The sequence below is a fragment of the Epargyreus clarus genome, unplaced genomic scaffold (assembly GCF_041222505.1).
Source record: "Epargyreus clarus isolate Ecla_fem2 unplaced genomic scaffold, WU_Ecla_fem_2.2 ptg000021l, whole genome shotgun sequence".
NCBI classification, from domain to species: Eukaryota; Metazoa; Arthropoda; class Insecta; order Lepidoptera; family Hesperiidae; genus Epargyreus; species Epargyreus clarus.
In genome coordinates, this window is record NW_027332228.1 from 5,881,273 (window position 1) to 5,908,399 (window position 27,127).

At 34.3% G+C, this 27,127-nt stretch overlaps 1 protein-coding gene across 8 annotated transcripts in view; it reads left to right on the top strand.

The window, feature by feature from the left end:
* Window positions 1-27,127, top strand: part of heph (polypyrimidine tract-binding protein 1 heph) — a 534,307-nt gene that overhangs the window by 300,727 nt on the left and 206,453 nt on the right. For 3 of the 8 annotated variants that reach the window (XM_073084207.1, XM_073084204.1, XM_073084206.1), the window contains exon 1: window positions 21,171-21,693. The exons of the other annotated variants lie outside the window; for them this stretch is intronic. Coding sequence is in view for 2 of the 3 variants with exons in the window: in XM_073084204.1 (XP_072940305.1) it covers window positions 21,691-21,693 (3 nt within the window). In the remaining variant the exon portion in view is untranslated. Of the gene's footprint in view, window positions 1-21,170; window positions 21,694-27,127 lie in introns of those variants that run through there. 8 annotated transcript variants of the gene reach the window in all.

Consider the following 27,127-nt stretch of genomic DNA (forward strand, 5'->3'; position numbering starts at 1 on the left):
AAAAGTGTGGAACACTTCACAACACACACAGATAATATGATAAACAGTTTAAAAAACAATCGTTATTTTATAGTTAGTAATTTACTCGACATCTAACGTCAGCTTTGTGGGCTTTCCTGATTTTACGATCTAAATGTCTTGCTTTGCTAGTTCAAATGTATATGAGGGTCAAGTCTTGCAACTGAATTTTGACACCAACCGATTGCATTAAAGTTCGCGTACACCTTTGACTTGGATGACAATGCATAATTAGTTTAGTGGCGCTTTTCTAAATCTAATACTACTACACAAGATGGCGGATCCACCTCTTATATCTTACTGCATGAAACTAATTTTCATATGAAAGGGTTTTCTAAAAAAAATTGTAAATTATAACTTTTTAAGTTTTTTTATTAATATTTGTTTTTAAGCCAGTTCCAGTAGCCTCTACATTTGTAGTCAGCGAATCGTCATTTATTGGCTGACGCGGCGCTCGGCTAATCCCGCGCCGTCAGCTCCGTGACCTCTTTAATCCTTCTTCCTTCCGCCAAAGCCGGCCTGCCACGCTTTATTCATATTGTAGCTTTTTCCGAAGGTTTAACTTCGTGACTCTGGCTTTTTTGGTAGCCGAAATTCATTTTATCTTTATTTATTACAAATTTTAAGATTTCAGAACCCATGCTACGTTGTATTTTCTACGTTATTTAAGTTCGCTATTTAAATTCCGCTCAACCTGTAACTGGATAACTATATTCAAAGTAGTAATTAATGAAATGTTGTAGGTATTAATACCACATCTAATTTAGTCTGATACCATACATCTCCTACTCACAGAACTGCTTCTATATTTAGTAATAGTCAACACATAACTTTCCGAATCAAAATTTACTTACCACTTACTACAGTAAGGGAAACAGACACTTTCCGGGAACTAATATGAGCGATCAATAGGTCTTTTCATCAAATTAATAACGCCACTTACCAAACAAGTTTTAGTGGAGTCCGGACTTGCAATACTTACTCTGTACGAGGACGTCCCAAGTTATTTGACGCTAAACTTGTAAGCTGCTTAGAGCGTATACCGTGTTAGTGTATGGGTAATATTCTGAAAATCACCCGTCTGGCCAATTTCTGTTCGTACTTAGATATTTGAATAATTGATGCGGCTCTCGTGAGCTACAGCAAACATTTGCTATCTGCAATCAAAGGTCCAAGTTGCAGCGCTCTCAAAAGCCCAACTTGCATTTTGATGGGACAATCTTCAGGCTTATCACCGTTGTATCATAGGTTAGGGAATGTAAATCTACATAACTATTAATAGGTATTAGTATTAGTAGGTACTAAACTTAACTATTAGTAGGTTGCAAGTTTTAATACTTATTTTTACACATATAGTATTATGCGCTAAGGGATTTAATACACGGGCGACAATTAATATCGACGACCGTCGCCGACTGTTGCCGCTTCTATCAGCGACCGTCGTTCACTGTTGCCGGCTGTCGCTGTCTGCGTCTGTCGCCGTCGGTCATCAGTATTGACGACGGTCTCTGAAAATAAGCAATGATAGACGACGACTTGAATTGTAGATTATATATTAACTTACTATCGTTCGTTTCTTACTTTTGGTCAAAGTTGAAAATTTCTTGTTAATGTACATTTTCTGAGATAAATTACAGAAATTTGAAATTACAGACACAGACACATACACATGTGTAGATAAGATTAAATTATTATAACAATTTTTCATTACGGAACAAAGAATTGCGTACATTTAGTGTACCCCTACTTCGTAACTTCATCTTGTTAAACATTTTGGTTTACGACATTTTTTGACCTCACCCGGTTAAATAAGGCAACATTGTTTAACTTTACAACATAAAGCTGCAGTACAGTCTACTAACTAAAGGTATATCGGTAAGCACATTGTGGATTTTGTAAGGTAAAACTACATACTTTAATACTTTTAGTATTACATAACTCTTACTGTATATAAATTAGTTGCGTACGGAATAAATTTAGGAATTCTGTTATATTCTGGGAAATAAATTTTGTTCAGACAATTGTCATAAATGCTAATAGATTAAAGCAAACAATAATGTTATTTATTTGTTTCAATATTATTAAGCTACATTTTAAAACACGTAAAAGAGGAAGAAGTATTTTTACGTGTCTTGGTCCTATTTGATTTTCGGAAAGAGTATAATAATAATAGTCTTTACTTTTTTAACATAGAAATACATATAGTGAAACTTTGATGAATGACAAACATTTTCTCTTTTATGTTTTAAATCTTCGCTTAAAGTTACAGTTTTGTTACTGCTTTTATTAAAAGTTGTATTTCATTTTGCTTTTTATATTTTATTTTCCAGGATTGTTGTGATCAAACAAATTAGCGTCATTACTTATTAGTGCAGCAGTAATTTCTGGTAGACGGTTCATTTAAAATGTGTTCGCGAGCACTCACAACTTTTAGTCTCATTCTGTTTGTTTTAGCGATTTTCATTACGATACTGCCGTCAGGTCGGTGCCACTGCTCTTTTTTATGGTAATGGAATTCAGCAGAGAGGCAAACAGGTCTTGACAAAAAAATTACAGCGCCTTTATTTAAAGGTGACAGCGGCGCATAAAACATTTTGTCCTGCCTTGAGCATCTGGAATCGGCAACGAGACTACATTTGCCAATGGAAAGAAAGTTGGGTCCCGTTATCTTATCCACTGATATTTTAAAAGTTGTTACTCGTCGGCAACTTGAGTGCTTTGTGCGTATACATTCGCAATCGGTTTCTTTTAAGACCGATTTAAGCGATTTTATATCAGAACATATTCTGGTATCTATATTTTCAGCCGAGTTCGGCCGTACATCACTAAATTTATACGATGAAAAAGATTTTTATTAATTTTAGTTTAACTATTTTCGACCACGATTGCTATTCCGATACTGTTATGATTTTCTAATAAATTGTATATTTATTACGTTTGCTTTCTTTAGCTGTTTGTTTTAAATAGAGTTGAATGTGTTTACTAGAGAGTTATATAATGCGTCGGGATGCAGCAGCCAGGATACAGAAAGACCGAATTACTTATATAAACGTATTTAATCAAAACAGAATATTACATGTTTTGGATTAAATCTAACGTAAATTAAAACTAACTATCCTAAGTGGTGACTTGCTGGGGCAATGTTAGCGCCCAGAGTGATTCCCACGTTCGGGACTATGAGGTGGCAACGTACTCGTAGGTGCGTAGTCAGCGTTCGCACGGCACGGCGGCGGTGAGGAATCGGATTTCTTCCTGATATATTTAGTTAAGGTGAATGCCTATTGTTGGTTAAGGCCAATATAAAACAAGAGTGTATGTAAATCAATCAATATTATGTTTATTATTCTTCCAATTATACAATTCAATTGCACAGTACCGTTAAAATAAACATCAAAAGTTTACATACATTTTTGAAGCAAAACATTTCATAAAAGCTCACTTTAGCAAAACATGTATTCGGGAAGCAGCCGGATTCCTAAAAGCCGTGTTTTAAAAATGAATCCTATTTGGAGGAAAAACGTGAACAACGTTTAGAACTACCCGCGTTTCTGTCAAAACATAGTCCAGAATAAGCTCAGGCGACGACGCGGCGTGTGTCGCATACCAACCGATATGAGCAACAAGTGACACTCCACTCTTTATCTTCAACACAATTTCGCGCAATTTCCGAATTTCTTCACCTCGTACCAGCACTGCAAAGTGATTTAAAAAACACCCAGTCTTTGTGTATTCCGTCGCAGCGAAAACATGGCTTTTTGTCTTTTACGAGTATTTCGCGACGCTCCTCGGTGCATTGGACGATATTGATGTGAATTCTTATTTTATGCGAATCGAACATCATTGTATTTTCATCTGTTGTCTCTATAGACGTTCGCTAAAGGCAGGTGCTTTCAGTTTTCAATGTTTTAAAACGATCGAATGAAAACAGCGTTGAGAGTTGAGTGAAACTTGGAAACGTGGAAGCCGTTACACGTTTTCGTAATAGCTCCCTAATGTTATCTGGTGCACGCCATGTATATGCTCCTGAGGATGATGCATCGCGATTATTTCTCCATTTAGAACGTTCCAAACATTTTAACTGGAAAGGAAAGAGTTCCAAGTGGTCGTTAGGGCGGACATGTCTGACACCGTTTAGAATTTTAAACATTATGATAAATGGTTACTCAAATGTTGCAGTTTAAAGTATTCTGTACTCGTATTCAGGTGTCTTTAACTGGATCGCATGCTCTGCATTTTGAGTTCTTTTAGAATGCAAAACGTGTCATACGAGTAATAAATTTAATACGAGCAATTTTGTTCGCGTTCTTTTCATACGTCCAGTACAGTGCTTACTTACATTAAAAAAGGTTTATCGGAAAAAAAATAATTATTTTAAACTATAACCAGGAATATAATAGTAGCTTTAATACTAAAAGTACTATGTTATAATTAATGATTACATACAAAATTAAGTTAATAATACAGTTGTCACAAAAATACTCCCAATATTAATTAATATAAATAAAAAACATTACATTACTTAGTAAAAATAATTAAATAAATATAAGACATTTATGTGTCGATACTGCGCTGTATAGTAATTTCTATAGAGACGCCAATATTCGATTGAGCTCGGTAATTGAATATGGACGAATTCGATAGGTTATGCAAAGGATAGCCTGTAATTAAGCGAACATGCTCCCTCTCCCATTTAACGGAAATGAGTATGTTTTTATTCCTTCCAAATACTACCATCCAGCCTTTTCTAATTATGAAGTGTTGTACGTAGTTTGTGTTTTATCCCGTGGAAGATTTATTCACATATTTTTATGAAATTGAACTTTGCAAACGAACAGCCCACCTAAGGGTAAGTGGTCAATGCAATTCATGGACAATGGACATCGGAAATCTGAACTTCTGGATCATGCTTTCTTTTTGTGGAAAAGATGATGATGTGATATTTCACATGCGTAGCAACGCTGGTGCAACTTTGATGTAACCAATTACAGGTTAATTTTTATCGTTAGTATATTTATTATTTTTAAAATTTAATAACTAAAACAAACTTAACAACAAAAGTCATCTCATTTTGAACGAACATGAAAAGAAATAGGTATGAATATTAATAAAGGTTATTTGAATTTAATTTTGATATTGGTACTAATAATTCAGTAATGTAATGATGATGTTACTATATGATTCCATGAACACCCGCGCACGATGTAGTAGACTCTGCTAGTTCTGAACAACTATCTACTTTGTAGTGTATCTATAGTATCGTGCTCTATTATTTCCGAGTCCGTGAGCCTAACAATTTGAAACTCTGATTCGTGCATTAGCAGTAACTTGGACCCGCCTACCACAACTGTTTATTTAGCAGAAAACAAGGAATATTATTATTATCCTGTTATAATATTCACTTTGGTCCTCCGCAGCCCGGGGCCCGAAAGCTCTTAATGCCAAGTCGGCCTGACCTCATGGCAGCTCCATTAAGCCGTTTATACATAATGTATGAATTTGTTATGCCGTTTGATGTAAAGAAGCCTTAACTCAGGTAGTACTAAGGTCTAAAGACAATTTCGTCTATGTTGAAAGCATCTATCGCAACACTAAAAGGTAAATATGGATTTGAATACGTCACTCGCTTTAAAGTAACGTTAAGGTCTGTCGCCGTTAACGTGTCTCGCCTGTATAATAAATTATTTTGAAGCTCAAAAGGTCGACTTCAATGTTACAATATTGCTGAAATACTATGTCAAAGTTGCGATTAAATCTATTTAGGTATTTATTTAAATATAGCTATATTGCATTTAGAAAGGTAGAGATCTTTATGTTAATGTTCTAAAATATCCAAAAGGATATACAGGTGCCCATATATGTGTAATTCTTCTTAGTATCTTCCTACACAAACCCATGTCCGTCGTGTCTTGTACTGCAAAGTAACGGTACTAAAAATCAGTAGCGCAAACCAACCTTAGGTAACCGAAATTCTTCTTCGAAAATGGGCATGCACTTTTAATTTTTCAAAGCCCATTTATAATCCCCTAGAAATTCAATGCTGCGTATAAGTTCGTCCTAGAAAAGTAGTGTGCTGTAGAAGCTCCGCTCAGAGGTCCATGTTATATTGCCACAAACCTTTGCTTCCCCATCTCGTTCTGGCAGGATTTCCGTGTCCAGTAATGAAACATCAATACGAAGTCATAAACCATCTACGATGGGCAGCGAGGACCACTATAGTCCGATTCATAATTAGGTGTCCAAAATGTAAACAAAGGTGTTGACCTACCAAGAAAATATGTTTCAAATCGTAGGTTCTTATTTTTAACAATATTAAATTAATATAACAATAATAAAATAATAATCTAAATAAATTAAAAACAATTCACATTTTCCAATATTTATATTAACTCAATTTCGTTCCATACAGTAATAATTATAAAAAACAAGGTTTATGATACAAAATTAAAGTGTGATAATGGTAACACAATCAGAATCCAAAACATTTCTTGTGCCGTCATTTTTAAGTTTCGTAGCTGATATTATTCATTTACGTGATTATGATCAAACTCAATGTTTTCTAGTTTTTATAGCGCGTTTGTTAAATTGTGTATAGTTGTTGAATAGAATATAGTTGTTTTTGTTGAATTTGTTAAAGTTTTTATGTCTTGTTAATTTTGACAGTGACATTTCTTTGTTTACATTTTGGACACCTAATTATGAATCAGACTATAAATGATCGACGTTTTGTATTTAATAAAATATACTTAAAATATTTCTCAAATAATTTCCCCCGCAGCGACTCATATTACTAGACAAGTATAGCAAGATAGTTAAAACTTTAATTACACGTGCGCGGAACATTTAGCTGCATATTAATTAATTACGTTGTTATTGTAGCCGGAACTTCCCCTTGTGTAACGGAAGACATGTTGAACTTAGATGTACACTTTATATCAATTCATATTAATATAGTGAACTATGTAGGTTCTTGGATGTTTTAATTCCTCTTTGCGTATAAATAAATTCTTAAACTCAGGGTAATCGGCTAAGTCCCATTGAGCTGAAATTTATTAACTGGGTAAAATCATTCCTTAAAGCTAAATAACAAGTCAATTGTTCAACTATATTTATAAAGAATAACAAATATAAATAAAGATAAGGTAAATATTATTTTTACTTATATGCCAATTTTCCAAACATTATATTTTTCGTGATTGTAACTAAACAGTTTTAGCTTTTAAAAGTTATTATTTTTTTGCAGGTTTTTTCTTTACAACATTTATTCTAAGTTACCATATTATGTACCAGTATGTATTCATTGAGTGAATAACACAAAACAATAAACTCCGAGTAGAAGGGTCCCTTAAATAATCATGTTATTTATTATGTATACGAGTGCGAGTATTTGCGTTTGTTACAATACAAAGCATTACGCATTCTCTATTACTAAGTTTATATTTTGTCATTCACGAGACCCTTAGCAATGCAAATTCCGGCGTCATGCATACATACATATTTCTCGGGCAACTTTTTCAAAGTACACACAAGACTCGCACAACTTATAACAATGTCGTCAACTCGACTGAGGGCATTTACAAGTCACAAAGCAAATACGTTTTCGTGTTCTCTCGGAAATAAGGACGGGAACAAGCCCCGGGATGGGACCTAAGTAAACCTGCTCGTGGGTTTTCAACCGCCGTAGTCATGAAGAAACCACGCCGTGGACCTTCCGACAATTTTGTTGACGGCCCCAGACAAATATTCATATTTAATTCGGTTCGCTTTGAACTTACCTATTAGCAAACAAGCGGTCAAAGGTCGGAATAAGAGAAGATTGAAGTTTCCGGCGAGTGGAGTGGCCATTTCATTTTGTTTTGTTGTCATTAAGACAGTGTAATTATTTTGTAATCCTACTTTTATTTTCAAAGTATACAAACTCAATATTGCTTTAATGTATATACGGTTAGCTTCAAGTACTTACTTTTATTCGATTTGTTTTTATTGAATCGACATATTTGAGCCTTGTGTAAGCTACACGTTTTTATTTGATTTGTCCTTTCATCTACAAGGACAAGTACTCGTATATCGCTTATTTGTCGTCAGCAAAATTACCACTCAGATCAAATATTAACGAAAATAAAATGATGAGAATTTGCAGTGGTTGATTGGTAAGAAATATAGCCAATAAGTATTTTTTGTACAATATCAGGAAATGCATGTATTATAAAAATAAATATTTTATGGATATTTCTGCATACGTAATGTCAAGTAGTAAGCGTTTTCATAATTAAACCCGTAAATTTTATTTCATTAAAACCAGCATTGTTCCATTACATCTGGTTGTTTTATTCGAAAAAGTTTAATAAAAGGGAGGTGTCACGTGGAATTATCCTGTCTCGAGATACGCGTTTAATACAATTTCAAGTATCTACTTAAAGTTTTGATGGAGGTTGAAACAACGCATAGAATATTCAATAGTTTATTCAGAGTTAAAAGGATGATCCGGAATATTCGATGATATTCCAAAATGTTAACAAAAATTTTATTAATTACAATTACGTACGGTGAAGCGGATAATAGGGAAGCCTATAAAATATATCTGAAACGTATTTGTGCAATGCTGAAAATTTATTTCATCCGCGCAACACATTTTACTCAACCAAATGTAGCATCATAAATATGATTTTCATTTGGTTACCTTTGGATTAAACTCATGTAAAATGAATTAACACTAATTGTATCTTTTCCCTTACACTACGTGAATTTTATATTCGCAGCTAATAATCATTCATCGTCATCGTTCTCATTTATCAATACACTATCTCCCATATATTTAGGTATTGTAACCAATGTTTATAAATTTTAGTTTTACTTTATGTCCTTAGTTTTGTTTTTATATTCTGATATTATTAGGTATACCTACACCTATCTTGGCTTATTCGAACGTATGTTCGAATTCCGTCAAATACTTTTGTTGTCAACTTTAAAAACTTAAAAAAACATTGATACAATAAACCAGAGTCCTCATGAAGGTCTCATGAACTTACAGAATGTGACGTAGAGTTTATTTGTCCACATTAAAATTAAATAGGTGGGTTATGAGTATACATAGGTAATAGGGATTTCCCCGACTATTTTTGTGTATAAAAGTGCCAATCTGGATAAGATTAAGAGTGACAATGCTTACTTATGCTTAAATTTACGTATCGCTGAAAACTTATCAGTGCAACAAAGCTTTAGGGGCTTGAGAAGAAATTATCCCACGAAACGGTTTCCCTATTAAAATTCAAAAACTTAACTTCATTCTCAGGTTCATTATCCTCGCGATAAAACATTAGGGAGCAACCCTTCGTGTTAATCTAAATATCCTATTCTGTTTGTACAAACAAATTTTAGTCGCAAATTCGCAATTTCAGTCGCAAAAACACGTCGTGCGGTCAGACCCCACATCACTGCTACAGAAGGCGATTACGTGTACATTGCGTTAAATAATTAACGATACTTATAATAAATTCTGTTTTTAATTCGATCTGGCGTTGGCGCCAAAGAGCACTGCGGTTGTACGGTGTCTGTATATCGATATTGAATGGAATAATTTGGCCCGACCTCCGCCGGTTTGAACTTTAATTGAAATATTTATAATGTAATTATTATTTAAATTGTGTGTTTATAAATAAGTTGAAATTGGTGTACGGCATGTTATACAACAAACGCGTGCTTATTTTTATGATACACGTAGGACATAGGTAGATTCAATGTTTTTAAACTAAAAGCTAGCAAATGGGCAGACAGATCACTTGACGTAAAGTGACTCATCATAGCTTATGAGTTAACAAATCCGAGGAATAGGCAATCGACAGTTTTGAAGGAAACTTTTACTGCCGTTTATAAGAGCTAAGTCTACGATCCGGAAATGCCTTGGAAGCCAGCTCATTCGTCACCATTACAATAATCTATATATCTATTAATACTGATGTGACCACCATTCTATCGAGTTATAGGGTTAACGACATCAGTTTCAATTTCCGGCTGATCACGCTTTTGAGTCTGAGTTGATACTTCCTATTTTTGACTTGTTTACATGACACTCACGAAATGGGGAGTGAGGTAATGTCTTTGGAAGGTAATGTTTTTCGAGCATATGTATTTAGGTATGTGTTAAAGCAGTCGGATTTGTTTTTGTTGTATAGTATTGTAGTTGTATAGTATAGTATTTCTCGAGTTGTTATTATTTTATTCATCGTGTGTTAACAAAAATACTTTTCAAAAGTGAAGACCAGTGAGTACCCTTACCATGAGTTTTCACAACATCCTACAATTTTACGTTACGTTTACTCAATCCATTATTCTGTTCCGTTTGTTTCTGTAGACTGAGTAAACGGAACAATAAGTAAGTGCTCATGTGACGATTGACTTTTTGTCTACCTCACATGTTCGCAAAAAAGAGAGAAAAAACATAAAGCGCCATTTTGTCAATTTAGACATTTAATGTTACGTTTCTGACACTATTGTTCTAATATAATCCTCTAGGGGCACTGATAGGAAATTGTATGGGCAAATACGTAAACAAATACCAAAACAGTCATATTTGTCAAAACGTAAAAACTCTTGGTAAGGTACAGGTAGGGTACAGGTTCGATTTCGATAAAGCAGTCGACTTTGTTTTTGTTTTATAGTATTTCTCGGGTTGTTATTATTTTATTCATGTGTTAACAAAAATAATTTTCAAAAAAGAAAACCAGAATTTCAACAATCCTTAATGTGTTCACTGTCGCTTTGCCACTCTGTAGTTGCTAAGTTGGAAGCTTTCATGGACTTTTGCTAATAGACTTATAAAAAGATGCTTTTCACACTTTACGGTTAAAGAAGCAAATAAAACAAAATCACGAAATGTGTTTTTCGAAATTGAAACCGAAATAGAAGCAGTCGGGGGATTCTCTATAACAATTAACTGTCCTATATAAACATTTATTTATAACCTCATGGCTTGCTTGCGATGTGGATTCATCACACCGCAAAAGGCTGTACAAATGTGAAATCAGTTATGTATTTCACTAATTTAAGATCTTCGTATTTCTTTCGACTGTTTAAAGCCTATGTCTTTTAAACTTCTGTTACATATTCATTTTAGGTATTTTCCATTGACATTTTCTATATCTGCAGCCATCGTATTTTTTTAAATTCTTGTTTATAGACAATAGGTAATTCGGAAGAAGATTTGGTTTAATAATTTCGCATAAAGACGGTTAAATAATTTGGCATCATTCGAAATGTCATTTATAATTAACAAAGTATCCCCAAAAAGATTGACGATGATTTCTCAAGTTGACAAAAAATTAAAAGCCTGAGCCATTGAGGTCAGTGGTAATAAATTAGCAGATAAATGGAGCGAAGTTATAATTTCACCTTTTTTCATTATGACAGCTATTCCATTTCAAATACTTTATAATTTAAACGGATTAAAGTATTATTAGTGTTTATCATCATCAACTGGCAAATGTTGTGATAGAATTCTATATGATTCAAATGCACCTTAATTTTTGTATTAATATAGCAGTAGCGGATGTGTAGCCGACCTAAGGTAGCAATCTAAGGTAGGAATCTCAGCATCTGCTACTTCCTCTATCCCTGGAATCATTTGTTTTATATTACACTAGCTGACCCGGCAAACTTTGTACTACCCCAAAATTGATTTATGAAATAAATTTCATATAAAATGTAGCCTATGTTACTCGTAGATAATGTAGCTTTCGAATGGTGCAAGATTTTTTAAAATCGGTCCACTAGTTTTTGAGCCTATTCATTACAACCAAACAAACAAACAAAGTTTTCCTCTTTATAATATTAGTATAGATTTATAGATACTAATTTTATGGGACGAAGGATATATATAATATATGTATATAGAACTTAATTTTAACCTAGTGGTTAAGAAACTCGGCTTCTCGATCGAGGGTTCCGAGATTCAAATCCTAGGCTCGCACTTAGGATTTTTCAAAAATTATCATTACATCACATCACTGTACATTACATCGTGAGGAAACCTGTATACCTGAGAGATTTATAAAAAAATAATCTCAAAGGTATGTGAAGTCACCAATACGCACTTGACCAGCGCGGTGGACTGTGGCCTAATCCTTCTCATAATGAGAGGAGACCCGTGCCCGGAGTGAGACGATAATGGTTGATGATGATGATTTACAGGAATACTTAAACTTGTATTGCACCGTAAAATCGAAAAGATCGATCGACGAAGCTTGTGAGTATTGGGCAGAATTGAGATTTATGCAGCGCTATTATTTCTGTTTTTATTTGCAAAAAATGTATATCCCCTTTACAATACGAGTTCGCTGAATTCAGTATGCTCTTTGTAAAATGGGGAAGTGAATATTTCGTATGTTACCTAAAAGCATTGCGGATTAATGACATAATCTACTTTTTAGGGTTCCGTTCAGACCGTAATCCTGTTATAAAGCTCTCGCTTTATAACTGTATCTCTATTATATTTTTCGCCTGAATATGACTTGTACAATATATACATATATATATTAAAATATTATGTCATAATAGTGCGACCACTATTTTACGAATATAACCCTTGTGTTTTGACTCCGCTTGTACCACTGGCAAAAGTAAATACTTTTGCCAGTGGTACAAGCACAAGCAAGCAAAGCAAAGCACAAATGTGCTTCAGTTGACCGCTGCTGTGTTTTAATTCGAATTGTATGGTATAGTACACCTGCACAAGGCGTTACCTTCACCAAATTAGAACTCAGGGGGAGCATGGCACCTGTGGTGGTGGTGACCTCGGGTAGAACGCCATTCCTGGCTTCCTGACCTATACTGCATAGTCTTTTATTACCTCTGTATTAAATAAGTGATTAAAACAGAGTGTGTTAAATTATAGTGTTTTGAAGAATACAATGTAAGTGACACATTTTTCATTGTTTTATGTATGTTATAAACGGCAATACATGCAAGTTAATTGTATCAGGCGTTACTTTACATACAAAACAATTACTAATAAAAACAAGTTTACTACATGCAAATGTTTATTATAGTATTAGTTTAATACATGCAAGGTTAAATGTGATTATATTAAAGTAATACTAAAATCAACAATAATGAATGGAAACAAATATACATTTTGTAAAATCTTACTCGTATTGTGTTTATAGTACAGAATTCTCAATACGTGAATATGACTCGCACTTCAGTGATATATTCCTTTTATTTTTATTGACTTTCTCACTAACAGAATAAGCTCACAAAGGACCTGATAAAAAAGGTAATGGAATAAAAAATCTCGAAATACATTGTTTTAACAGATTTCTCCAAAAGAGAGAGTTTCCAATTCGTTGTGTATATATTTTTTGGTTAATGTTTGAACACCTGTTTGAAACCTATGTTACATTATTATATATTATATTGTATCAATGAGGGTATAAATCAGGATTTGGAGTACTTATTTAAAACATTTCTATAAAAGGCACTTTTAAGATTCCTATTTCATGGTCATAGTATATCTATTTTTTTTGTAAAGATTCCGAAGTCCCTACAATCGACGAAGGTACCTTATTGCCTGAAGAAATGTAGTCGGTTACAAAGAAGAAATTTATTTCATTTAAAAGCTTACCATTGATCGGAGTACTGTTCACTTTGTTAGGTTTGTGTATTATTAATTATTTAATTTATAACTACATAATTCACATAATGTTGCGGCATGTGACACAACGAAATAACTGCACTGAATGTTAGTATATAACATATCTGTTATCGGAAAAATTCAAAACAACGGACTCACAACGGAAACATTAAACACACATCAGTAAATGAGACATGGAATTCATACATAAGTGGTACATAATTTTGAAAAGACTGTTAATATGTGAGTTAGAGTCATAGCTAGGTCATGAGCGCCCCTGGCATGATTTGAATTTTGCGCCCCTATGACTTATTACAAGAGAACAAGGTACATTAAAAAAGCTAGAAAATTTGCCGACTTGATGATGAGTTGTTGTAATATAAGCTACTTATGAGTAGTTTTGTTATGAGTTTCAGCAACATACGCCTCCCTTTAGGTTGCGCTCCTGGCAGCCCGCGCTACGAATTTGTGTAACGAATATAAAATTATATCAATTATAAAATTATTAACCTTAATTCACTTTGACATAAATTAAACGAAAACTAGTAAATACTTTAAAATAATGCATTCAAACTTTATACACTAATACGATGTGTTAAATTGTACAACGATATAAGCAGCTTATGTTGAAAATCATGAATAATAATATAAATGTACCCAATTTCAAATAGTTGAAATAATATTTGTGTTACTGTTATAATCCTCCCATTAGGTGAAACATTTATAAATGTTATGACTAAATATATAGTATACTATATATTTGATAAATAGATAATTTTGGATCGACAAGTAAAAAATAACCTTATAACTATTCTTGAATCCAACGTCCAGTCGCGTGTTAAAACTACCGGTTTTAATAAGACATAAATTAATGGAAAAAAATTCACCGATCACGCCGTTACGATGGGTGACCATGGCATTTACGCTCAGTTGAGTGCTGTATATGGAGTTTGGAAATGAAATGCATTTTAATCTTGTTTTTACTATGTGCACTCTGTAATTTGCTGTTATTGCAACGTACGGTGCTGGTCGACCACGGCAGCGAATGTTACGGTATGGACACGCTTATGATTTTTTGTTATACATATAGTAAACGATCATGCAGCCGTCGGTGGTCACTGTTCGTATGCGTAACGTAACAATATCTAAAAACGTTAAAACGTCTTGCAAGGATTATTATTACGAAACTGCAATGCGTTACATACGTATTTGCGTAAATTTAAAGTTTGTTTAAAAATTAATCCGGTTTGAATTTATTCTGTGTAAAACACTTTCCAATAAAATGACGAGATTTTTAATATCTATAAAACTCATAGTATCTATAAGCATTTACATGTCATATATATACTCTTAATAAAAGTTGACATAAGTAGTATATAAGTAGAGTCGTTTTAATTGTGTGTTTTTGAGCATAGAATTTAAACATGTTAACAAGTCCTCGAATGCAATCTTAGCTTGTTTATTTAAAGCCAAAGAGACACGTTAGCAAAGGCTTTGCGCTATCACATTAGCGTAGATTCCCGAAGTTCAAGAAAGCAGGTGTGACTGTCGAACTGCACCAAACTTGGAATTAATTCGAGCCAATGTACGCCCAGCTCCAACCTTTGCTTTACAGGAATTGAAAATTATACCTGAGTGAGTTTGTATGTTCCGAAGTTTGTAATGCGGAACGTTTGAAACGTTTAGGTTGTGTAGCTGTGGTTATATTTCACTAGCTTTCCGCCCGCGGCCTTGCCTGCATTTGTTGTTGAGTAATTTACCCTTTGCTGTTGATATATCAAAATTAATGTGCTGTACCTGGCGACTGAGCTTCGTCTTGTCATTCCTTAATATGATTATGAATGTCTGTGAATGTCATAATCTATGTTCCACAGCTAAATTGACAATGTTTACATTATATCGAAATTGCACCGCCATCATAAATTAACGAAACTTTATTAAACTTAAATTAAATTTTAAGTAAAAAATAATTTAAAATCGGTATGCTTACAATTCCAGGATAGTTCTGCAAATAGGATTCATACAAGTCGGATTCTCCCGATAAAACTCATAGTTTAATGAGCGCAATTTTTAAAAATAATATTTCAACGTTAAGTATTAATACAATAGTGGTTGTAAAGTTACATTGGGTACGTGTAAATTAATAGTTGTTATACTGTAAGCGAACAGAATTTTAATATTTGTTTACATAATATCATGCTTTTTATAAGGCAAAGAAGACAATTAGAGAAACATAATATTCTACAAAATAGCTTCATTATACATTCAAATGAGCAGTAAATTATGTTTCTTATAAAGAAACTTAAAAAAATAAAAAATGCTATATTTTCCAAATATGTAGTCTTCATAGTAGAATGGCGGCCCCGTAAAGTGATGTGTCAAAGCGCTTCCAATAGTTTACGCAATATCGAAAATATTTAGCCACGACAGCTTAAATAAGGTCTCGCTTCCCACAGCCCAATGTTAAGGTCACGTTACATAAGACGTTCTCGTAGACGGCTTGGCGGCGCGCGCGCAGTCAACGACCGGGGCCCGCGCAGGCGCGCCTCTAACTTTGAACCACTTTGAACTGCGGAATTCGCGCACACATGCATAAATAGTTGCTTAGTAACTACGCGCGTACTCACATACTTGTGTAGGTTTCTAATGCGTATGTCAGTGTACGTCTAATCTCTAGTTGTTTGAATAACTACGTGTACTAGCTTTATTTCGGTGTGCGCTTGCGCCCATCGACGCATTCTTGGTTGAAGTTCCATGTTTATTCATACATACATGTTTATATTGTTAAGTGTTTGTTTTTACAGTGGAAATTTACTACTTTTGGAACTTTAAGCTTATTACACCTAACTACAAATTAGCACATTTCATTGTGAATACAACCTTTTAAAAACTTATTAAGTAGTAGTTATAATGAATATTTTTAAAACTTGTATTTCTGTGTGATACTTAAATTGTGTGTGTTCATTTATGATTTTTATGATTTAATATATACATACAGATTTATAGACTTACAATTCGCCTTGATGACGCATGCTTGTGTGAGTTTACGTTACACACATATATAAAGGAGGTGTTACTTAAATTGCTGGCAGGAAATCATTACCTACAATTTAGTATGACTGTATAATGTATACCTCTATTTCACACTTCAACTTTTTATAGTTCAAAGATTTACTGTGTGAAATAATATTTTTAGAACTAATATCGATTCGCGAGATTGACGTAGGTGACACATTGTCTATATGTTTAATTATTCCATTACTTATTGCAAGTCACCGTTTGGAAATGAAAGAGTTATAGGGTCTACCTCTCCGGCACCATTTATAAATAAGAGTTACTAGAGATCAGCCACTTTAAACGGTTCTGTTTTAAGACCATAATAATACGAATATATCAGTCACATAAAACTTAACGACTGTCAGATAGCCAGGTGCGACTTCATGACGTAACTCCATACACGGAAAATCTTATATACGATATCAGTGGTGTGAAGGGGTTTAGTTTTATCACACTAAAACCTCGTTTTAATACTCTGATCTGATTATCATGTTCGCTACGTTAAATTTTGGCTTGCATTGTGTGAGATTATGTTGAGCTTGCATAAAAATGTTTAAAGAGAATATGTGACACTTTTTTTTACTTCTTAGCTATTTCACTGCACTGTTATTTTCCTTGTTGTGGTCCGTACAAAATGTGTTTATTAATTTATTAAAACCTGACTGTAGTGCGTTAGTCAGATGTATGGAAAATCCTGAAAAATTAATCCAAACGGTAACGTAGGGTTGATTAAAAAAAACCCACTAAGCTTTTACAGAGAAGTTGTCTCAACATTGAACTTTTTTTCAGAATTGTTGTCAATCAGTCAACGCGGTTTTATTTCGTGTATCAAATTTTCCAGTTACGTTTCCAAATTCCTAATTTTTGTACATAAACTTTACAACAGTCCATCCTACATGGAGTTGGATTGTGTATTATAGTTATAATTCCTTAGTACATGCTATCGAAACTAGTTAGATAAATTCAACCCATGTGTTTCAATGTGAATGTGATTGAATGGTTCATCAATCCGATTGGAATCCATTTCCAATCAATCAGCGATCTGTTCTGTCTTCATTGTTTCAAAGATTCATCATGGATATGTCACATGTGTGTGTAAATCATAGACTACGTTACTGAACAAAGGGGTATTAGAATTTATATGTATTCTGCTAAACTTTAAAGAGCTTGGGATTTTTTGCAGTTCAGCGTATAAGCAAGTGATTGTCGGCACGGCAATATTTCTTAACACACGTTACTTATTTAGGTATTAGCTATCTGGAGCGTTTATTCAAGATAGCGATTTGTTTGTGCGATAGTTTTACCTAATTTTTCCCACCTTATTTATGTATTTTGTATTTTTTTTTTTATATAATTATACCTAAACGATGAGGCAGACGGGCTACCTGATGGAAAGTAGTCACCGTCGCCTATGGACATGTATGTATTGTGGACGGTATGTGGAAGATGTGGAAGATTTAATGACACTTCTTAACATTCTTTTTTATTATATTAGGTATAGGTAACAATTGAACATAGTCCACTCGTGACGACTAATATGATTGCCTCCTATGTAAGTTAGCTGGCATTCACGTCCATCCACCGAAACGTGGGAACTGCTTCAACTTGCAATATCGTAGCTTCTAACCATACTGTACCATCACTTATAACTTACAACATGAGTTTCGTATTACACAGATTCTGTTGCTTTTATTTCAGGTCCATAATTTATATTTGCAATTCCGTGTTGCGTGCAAATAAATACAAAACTGCTGCCGTTTCTAACGAGAAGGGCATATTAAAACAAATCGCGATGTTACCAGCAATAGTGTCTGTTTTCGATAGTATTAATTAATTAATTCTGTCATCGGTATGTACAAGGCAAGGTAATTACCGGGTGTGGTGAACTGACATGTGTTCAAGCCGCAGATTCGCGACTCTAATCTAAATTCACTGTTACCTTCAGATTAGCGCCCAGGGAATAGGGTTACCACATATCGTGTCTTAGGCAATTAAGGGATGGTATGAGATTGGCGTTTCTCATACGTTTTTGAATTGTTTCGTTTAGTTAAGGTTAGTTTAATTTTTCTCTATATAGCATATGATGAGATTACAATCTTTGTATTATGTTTCATCTACAAAAAATAAAAAAAAGTGAATAAGAAAACTGTTTTAAGTTCATAATAATGAACATTATTAGATAGTCATAATGTAATTCATTGTCTGATAAAATAAAACCATCTCTAAAAACCATATTTCACAAATTACGTAATTTAGAATTGCGAGGATTGTTATACAGGGAGCTATTGTAATTTTCTGAACATAAAAGTTTTTAAGAAGAAAGGTTTGAAGCGTTGCTACGCTGAAGTTTACTTAGGATCTTGATAAAAGCCTTTGAAAACTATTAGAAAACGATAAAAGGGCCAATTTATTTAATGTAATCATAATAAAATATACTTATAAAAAGTTATCATAAAATGGCGACAAGTTTAACGGAATAATTCTTATTTTTATACAGATGATAATAAACTTTTTAAACATTGTTTAGAAAGTGATAGCCAAGTGGTTAAGAAACTCAGTCTCTCGATCGAGGGCTTCAAATCCCAGGCACGCCAGGCGCACCTTTGATATTTCAAAAGTTATATGAGTATTAGTAAATAATTATATCTTGCTAAACGGTGAAAGAAAACATCGTGAGGAAACTTGCATACCTGAAAGATTTAAAAAAAAATCTCAAAGATATGTGAAGTCTACAATACGCACTTGCGTAGCCAGCGCGTCGGACTATGACCTAATCCTTTTTATTATGAGGAGACCTGTGCCCAGCAGTGGGACAATAATGGGTTGATGATGATGATGTATAGAAAGGTATATTGCCTAGCACGTGTTTTACTTTTTCAATATATGTATAAACAAACCACTCGACGATACCTCAATAAGTTTGCTTAATCAAACATCAAATCTTGGTATATTTGATGTATGATTTTCTTAGCAATTTTAAGGTAAACGGGTAACTCTCGACTTAATTTGATCCTCAATATTTGATCATTGCTGATATATTTATTCAATGTCCGCTCACGAAATGTGTGTAATTCTAGAACTTTGTCTTTTATTACGTTGTTTTTTTTTTCTATTTTTGCAATAAATATATACTAAAATATTGTTCAATAATTAGGTAGTACTACTTACTGAACATAAATGACATTTTGTAGAGACTACGTTACTAGGATTATTTAGGTGAGGTGTTGCAACCTAGTCCTTTCCTATTGGAACTACTTAAGAATGTCCTGGCACACAATTATATTTAACTAGGTTCATGTTTATTTCTGCCAAACATATGCCGTGTTGTGTTTTGGTTTGGAGACTGTGGTAAGGGACACATTTTACCGAGGAATTCCAACGTAGTCCTCATGGGATCTTATCTTCTAGACACTCTGTATGTCGAACAACTTTCAATGACAAGTATTCCGTACATATTCGTTATCAACAGAACTTTTTTATACGAAATTAGTTGTTGCAACATTGGATAAACATCAAAGTTCAATTCTATTTAAGTTACCGACAATTACATCGGCCGATTTAATCGAATTGATTCTTTAAAAATGAATTGTCTTATAAACTTCTTAGAGTTTTCAATTTCAATTGCATCTGTTGTGACAGAAAATATCGTAAAATGGCCCCGTGTGCTTTAGAAACGTAAATAGTGCACGACGTTAAAAGGCGCTTAAAGCTTTAAGCGTATACAATAAGCTTACTTCTGGGAGCTGTCTCTGATGTCCTCTAATGATATAGATTTCTAACATGAGCTTTGTATTTCAAAGACCTTTGTAGTTTGTATTTATTTTCTTGAAAATGTTTGATTTCATCCCGCTGCTATGGAGGTTATTCTTAGTTATATATTGTAGAGCTTAATATCACAAATAAGAAAGTAAATAAAGTGTGTGTTTATATTGAATATTTTTCTAAAAGTAGGTATACAAGCTTATTAAGGCATATCGTGAAGTATGTACCCTATCTTCCTGAAGTTTTACTAATTACTTTTTCTTAGGTTTTCGTAAGTTATTTAAAAAAAATAGGTAAATAAAATTTATTTTAGAATTTATGAAGTATGTTAACAATATTTTATTCAAACTTTTGATAGGTATACATAGTGCATACTAATAGGTATCTACTAATTAAGTTACTTTATAAAAAAAAGAATACCTGTTTGTTATTCAATTTACACCTATAAAATGGAGGAAAATGCATAAACTTAAATGTACATACAAAAATTAATTGATTTTGACAATTGCAAAAAGTTGTGAAAAGTTGTGTAGAGTGTGGATGGGCATGCACCGGTGTTGCAAACAGTAGCGGTGAGCGAGGTGGTGCAGAGGCAGAGCGGCCGGAGGCTGAGCGAGCGCGGCGCAAGCGCCCAGGTGAGTCAGGTAGGCCCGCCCCTACGCCCTCCGCGCGCCTCGCGCACCTGCCGCGCCGCTCAGTCCAACGCCACACGCCGGCCTGGCGACTTGTGCTCCGTGCACGCCGCCACTTTCTCCACACTCTCGCGAGCCCTGTGCGTCGTTTCTCGCTTCTCCCGATCGCTCAGTTTCCCGCTCCCGACCGTGACCCGGCCCTTCCCCGTTCCCCGGACGTCGACTCGACTTCGAGTATCGCGCTCCCTAACTTTGTTGACGAGTTTTGAATTTTTCCAACGGTTCGCTTCGGTCGGGCATCGGGACACTCCAGAGACTTGAGCTCGAGTGACGGCGACTCGCGTGGCCGTCAAAACTTCTGACCGGCCGCGGATGCGGTCGTAGAAGATACGCGGGAGAGGCCTCCGGGAGGCCGCCTTCACGCTGTTCCCGCCGCAGCTTGGGTGCGTGACCTACGCGACGCCGTGCGGCTGCTGTCCACCCCTGATCCTGCAACACCCGCAACCGCTGCCCTTGCAACTTCCGTTGCCGCTCGCCATCCCGCTCCAAACCTTAGACCCCCAAATCGCTAAACATCAACGTCTGGTGCTCTCTAACATGGTAAGTGTATTCAAAATTTCCCGCCCTTCTGCACGGAGTGCACGCACTCGGCCGACAACTTCGCGAAGAGCGCAGCGATACTAAACTTGTGAACAAACGCATCCGATAACAACTTTCTCGTGCCGCCTAATGTGCAGCGATGCTATCATTCTTCCGTACGGTAAGCGTCTCGACATTCACACCAAGCCAGGCTAAGTAAACATTGTTTAATAGACTCATTCATAAATATACTGTACGCTAAAGTGTCCCCGCTCGACTAAGTTTGATCGTACGTAACTATCGGAAAGTTCGAAGTTCGCACGTATAAGTTAAGCGTATTAACGATTCAACCGTGCCCTTAACTTTGAGTATATTGATCTCGTGTGGGTATTGAAATTAATTGGCCTAGTTTTAATTACCTAGTTAAATCTATTCAGCGTGTGAGCCAACCCCTAATTCCGCTTCATTGCTAAATGAGTTCAAACAGCCGATTATGATCGGCGTACTTAAGCCACTCGCACGAGCTCTATCGTACGAAAGAAATAAGTTTAAAACAATTAGAGCCGCACTCTATGTCTGAATGGAGCAACAAACACAAATGAAAAAAGTTTGCATGACTATTGTGTGAACTTTGCAAATATTTTATCGTTGTCACAATGAACTGAAAACGATTATTAAATTTAGCTTCGTTGCGGTCCAAAAGCGCTGTCAGTGAAAACTTTTAACACAATTCCGGATGCAATCGGCGAAGAAGTTAGAAAAGGAATCGAACGAAGCGGTGGCGGCGATAACTGTATTAACTTTTGTTTATAATTCAAGTAAGATTCTTATCTTATTTACGACGTACGTACCTCCGACACTGGTCGCACCCCAGCCATGAAAGTAAACGCTGATGACAGAAGTTTGAGTCAAAATGGAAGTCGCATCAAACTTTTCTCATTAAGATCTTTCGTCAAAGGTAGTGTGTTTATGTTATTTTAATACTTATTTACTTACAAATCTAACTCTCTCTTATTGCGCATCAATCGTGGATTTTCCATTTATTATCCAAGGTATTTATAAAGATTATAACATTATTGTAAATGCTTTAGTAAAATCATTGCAAATTACGTTTACTTTATAAAATAAATCTCCGTGGCAAATTAATTTAACATATTTAAGTCCTAACTTCCTCAGAGCATCAAAGGTTTATTTATAAGTACCGCGAATTCAAAAGTTGGCGATGCCGAACCGATGCAAACAAATATTAAAATCAATTTGCATAAAATTGTTAGAATTTCCGTCACGTTCATTGGGAATATTCGATGTCGCGACGGCGTAACGGTCGGCAAATATTTCTAGAACCATTACCATGCTAAATTTTTCATGTCAGCAGCACCAAACCTGTGATAGTAACGGCGTGAACAACAACACTTGAGTTTACACCATTCAAACAACTTATTTTTGTTTCGTACATAAACAGAAGATATATTAAGTGTGGAAAACTGCTTTACTTTCAAGAAATTTTAAGTATAACGATTCGCAAAATTGGATAAACCTGTTTCGTGAAACATTTGCGTAGAACGGTATTTTTAATAAAATGTTCAACAATTTGATTTACTTCGTAAAAGTCATATAAAAATCGCATATCTTCATAAATTATTCATATTTTATGCTAAAATGGTTTCTTTATAGTTGAGTAAGTATTTAAAAAATCACGTAAATCTTGCTAAATAAATGTGTTAATTTATACCTATGTAATTTGTGTAAATAAAGACTCTGATTTAAATTATTCTTGAACGCGTGTAAAACATTAAGTAACGACATGGTTAAGAAGGTAAGGAAGACATGTTCATACAACAGTTATAGTAAGAATGTTATCGACTTCATAGAAGACTACTGGCGTAGAAATCAGATGGACTGCATTTGTTGGCTGCTTCTATTACGTAAAAAAATGTTCGTGTTGAATAGAAATCACCGCACTCGTCCACCGAGCGAGCGTAGCGTGGCTCGCGCGTCATTATATCAGTTTCACCACAATTTCGTTGGAAAGCCTGGTACGCGACCGCGTGAAACGGTATTCACTACAAGTAGACAAGTATGCGTTTAATTACATTCAGACGTCTAACTAGTATTGTTTCCAATTCAACAATCAATTAGCAACAAAAAATGTGCGTGTAAGTATGTTGCTGAATTTCACTCCATTATGTAAAATGTTTGGTAAATGTCCATATTAATGCGATGAATGCAATGTTACTGTGTTTTACTACTTTTGGACTTGTAAATAGTGTGAAAGATATTATAAGACATGTATAATAATCCGATACAACTGATATTATTAACAACAACTTACCATTACCGCATATTCAAAGATATTCCTAGTCGTATAACATAATTTATTATTTAACTTTACTTCATTAACAACTTACAAAAAAATCATCCAACACAGTAATTAATTTACATTTAAAATACGCAATATACTTCTAAAATTCGAGACAAAATCATAAGCGTATTCCGCCTCATGGTCTCTGATGCTTGCAATTTATTATTAAATGATATGATTCTTTCAAAAAATACTAATTATATAAATATTGAAGCAAGAATATTGTGCAAAATCATAAATCTTATGTCACTAAAACCCACTGATAATAGACTCTCATTCGAGAATAATATAGTATTCAATCTAACATTAACATTATTATCAAAACGAACATTGAAACAATAATTTCAAGTTAAAATATAGCAATGGTCACTTATAAAAAGGAAAATCTCAAAGATTTGAAATCTTAGATGTTTAACTCCTAATAATACATGTCATTTTAATGTCATCATCACATCTCTGTGAACCGAGGGGCCCACGTTGCGTCATCGCACTGTTGAGATTTTTGAAGACTCTCAAACGAAGTACATAGTATAAGCAATAGCGTTTCAATTTATTTTTTCATTAACTCAGTATTTATGCTTAATTCATGTTCCGTTTAAAAAAAAAAACTTAAAATAAATAGTATTCGAGATTAAGTAAAGCAAAAGCTTGAATTTATATATTGAATAAAATCATTGGAGCGCATTTTTTAAAAACGTTTTATTTTGCTCAAAATCGGCATATATTATCTAGATACTTAAAATTCTACCTCAAATTCAATACAGCTTCTTCATCAACTGGTACGCTTCATTTAAGTTAATACACCGCCACTCAATCTACACAAGAACATAGCAGCAGACAGTATTATCTGGTGGTGGTAAGAATACCAGTGCGGCACTGGTATTCTTACCTTTTAAACAAAACTAAGCTTTACACACTTCGTCCGAGCTGCTCTATGCTAATACCTCATTTTAAAAACAAATACTCCAGACTGCAACGTTCAAGTGCCAATCCCACGTCATTCATTGCTCGTTCTTATTCAGTCCGATAACCCTGAGGCGAGATATAAACCTTATTCAGTGCACGAATTTATTAATATCATATTAATGTATTCTAATTTTTATGCGCACTAAATAATAACTAAACATTCGCTAGGTTTCGTTATTCTTAGGATTGTTTGTTAAAATATTCAATTTCTAGTTGTTTACGCTACATTTTCGCACCACAATAGGAATTTTCATATATGGTGATAAGTGCTACGATAAGATAATTACAGTAAATATTGGGTACCCACATTAAACCCGGAACAGGACAGTGGTATATAATATTATAAGTAGTAGAATATACGATCATTATATTTCATGTAGGTATAAGAAATACGCTCAAATCTTCATCTTGGACCGCAACATAAATAATATAAGGTCATCGCGCTAGCTTACGAACCGGAACGGCCGTAGACTAGCGTGTACCATATAAAAACTAGTCGCTTACTATTTGTAGAATAAAATCTACTTATTGTTATTATTTTTTAGAGATACAGCACAAGCCATTTTTTTGTTCTGATAAATTTGTTTTTGTATACACGTGAACGTTCATGGACGTGTAGTGTCCGATGATGCGGAGACTTTAATTGTTGCGAGTTGGAATTATTGTATAAATGTCAGTGCGATTCGACATGGAATAGATAATATTTTAAAGGCTCTATTGTTGTATTCAATGAACATATCGTATTTATAATATTTGTTTAGCAAATTGACCGTATAGAAATTTTAACATCATATACCTACGGAGGGAACTTTCCGTATAATATTGGTATAACATACAATATGGGATATAATAGGTACAAAGTCAATTTAATGAATCAAACCAGCAGGGCTACATACTTCATCAAATTTCCGTATACGCTAACCCGAAGTCTGTGATTGAATACTTGTATCAGTTTGCGTATAGAATGCTTCTCCCTACTTCAAACTTAGTGTCTGTAGTTACAAGTGCCATGCACTACTCTTAATTAATTCATAGTTCCAGTAAATATTCCAGACAAGTGTTTTGAAGCAAAGTTTATGAAAATTAATTTTATTAATTGGATCTAAACTTTCTGTTACTCTTATTAGTAATGTAGAATTTCTTAGTTTCACTTAGCCAACTTCATCGAGCATTAATTTTCGTAATGAATTTTCTCAATTGTAAGAATAATGTTGGAATTAGAAAGGTTGAAAGTTAAAAGTAACTTATAAAGTTCCAGTTGCCCACTAGCTTATTTATCTCACCATTGGTCATACGTATACCAAATAAAACATGAGCCCGAATGTCGGATAAGTGTAAGAACTAGGAAGATCTAGGAAGAATTTTCGAAAGAAGGAATCTTCCTTAATAATATATATGTTTTAATCAACTTTCAAACCAGAATACAGCAACTATAATGCTTCATCCAAAACTCAAAATCGCACTACCTAAAAAGATTATTCACGCTACGCCTACTACCTATATAATGATAAGAAAATTGGTAAAATCATAACTGTGATTTACAAAAAAAATATTTTTCATCGGTTGATCCTTCCTATATCCTTAATATCTACCTGCGATAGTCGTCAAGTATTTATCCCTATAATTTACCAGGAAAGCTACTTTTATGCCAGCACTCATAAAAATTGAGCCAAATAGAGCGCAAGGTCAAGTCGAATTTCAGTTTTGCCGAAATTATTCAGTCCCCTAAGTTAAAACATTCATATCGCTCGGGGCAATTTTTAAAAAGACCCAGCCGCAATAGTTAAATGCGGTACTAGACGTCGGAGTAACGAATTTTTCTCTCTAATTACTTCGTGTCAAGGCGATTGTGCAGGAAATGCTCCGGCGCCGGACAAAGGATCCTGGGACGTTCATTAATAAGATCTTTCTAACTGCAATTTCGTTGAATAAAACCTCGTTTCTCATTAAAAATATTAATATTAGACAATATAGGTACATCCGCTTTAATGGTAATCATTACTTATGCTCGTTGTTTACCTTCCCTGTGCAAATTTCGTATATATTTTTAACGCAAATTAAATTCTGTAAATCCCTAGATTCGAAGAAGTTTGTCATAGATTTGATTTTCTCGAAGACGGATTATTT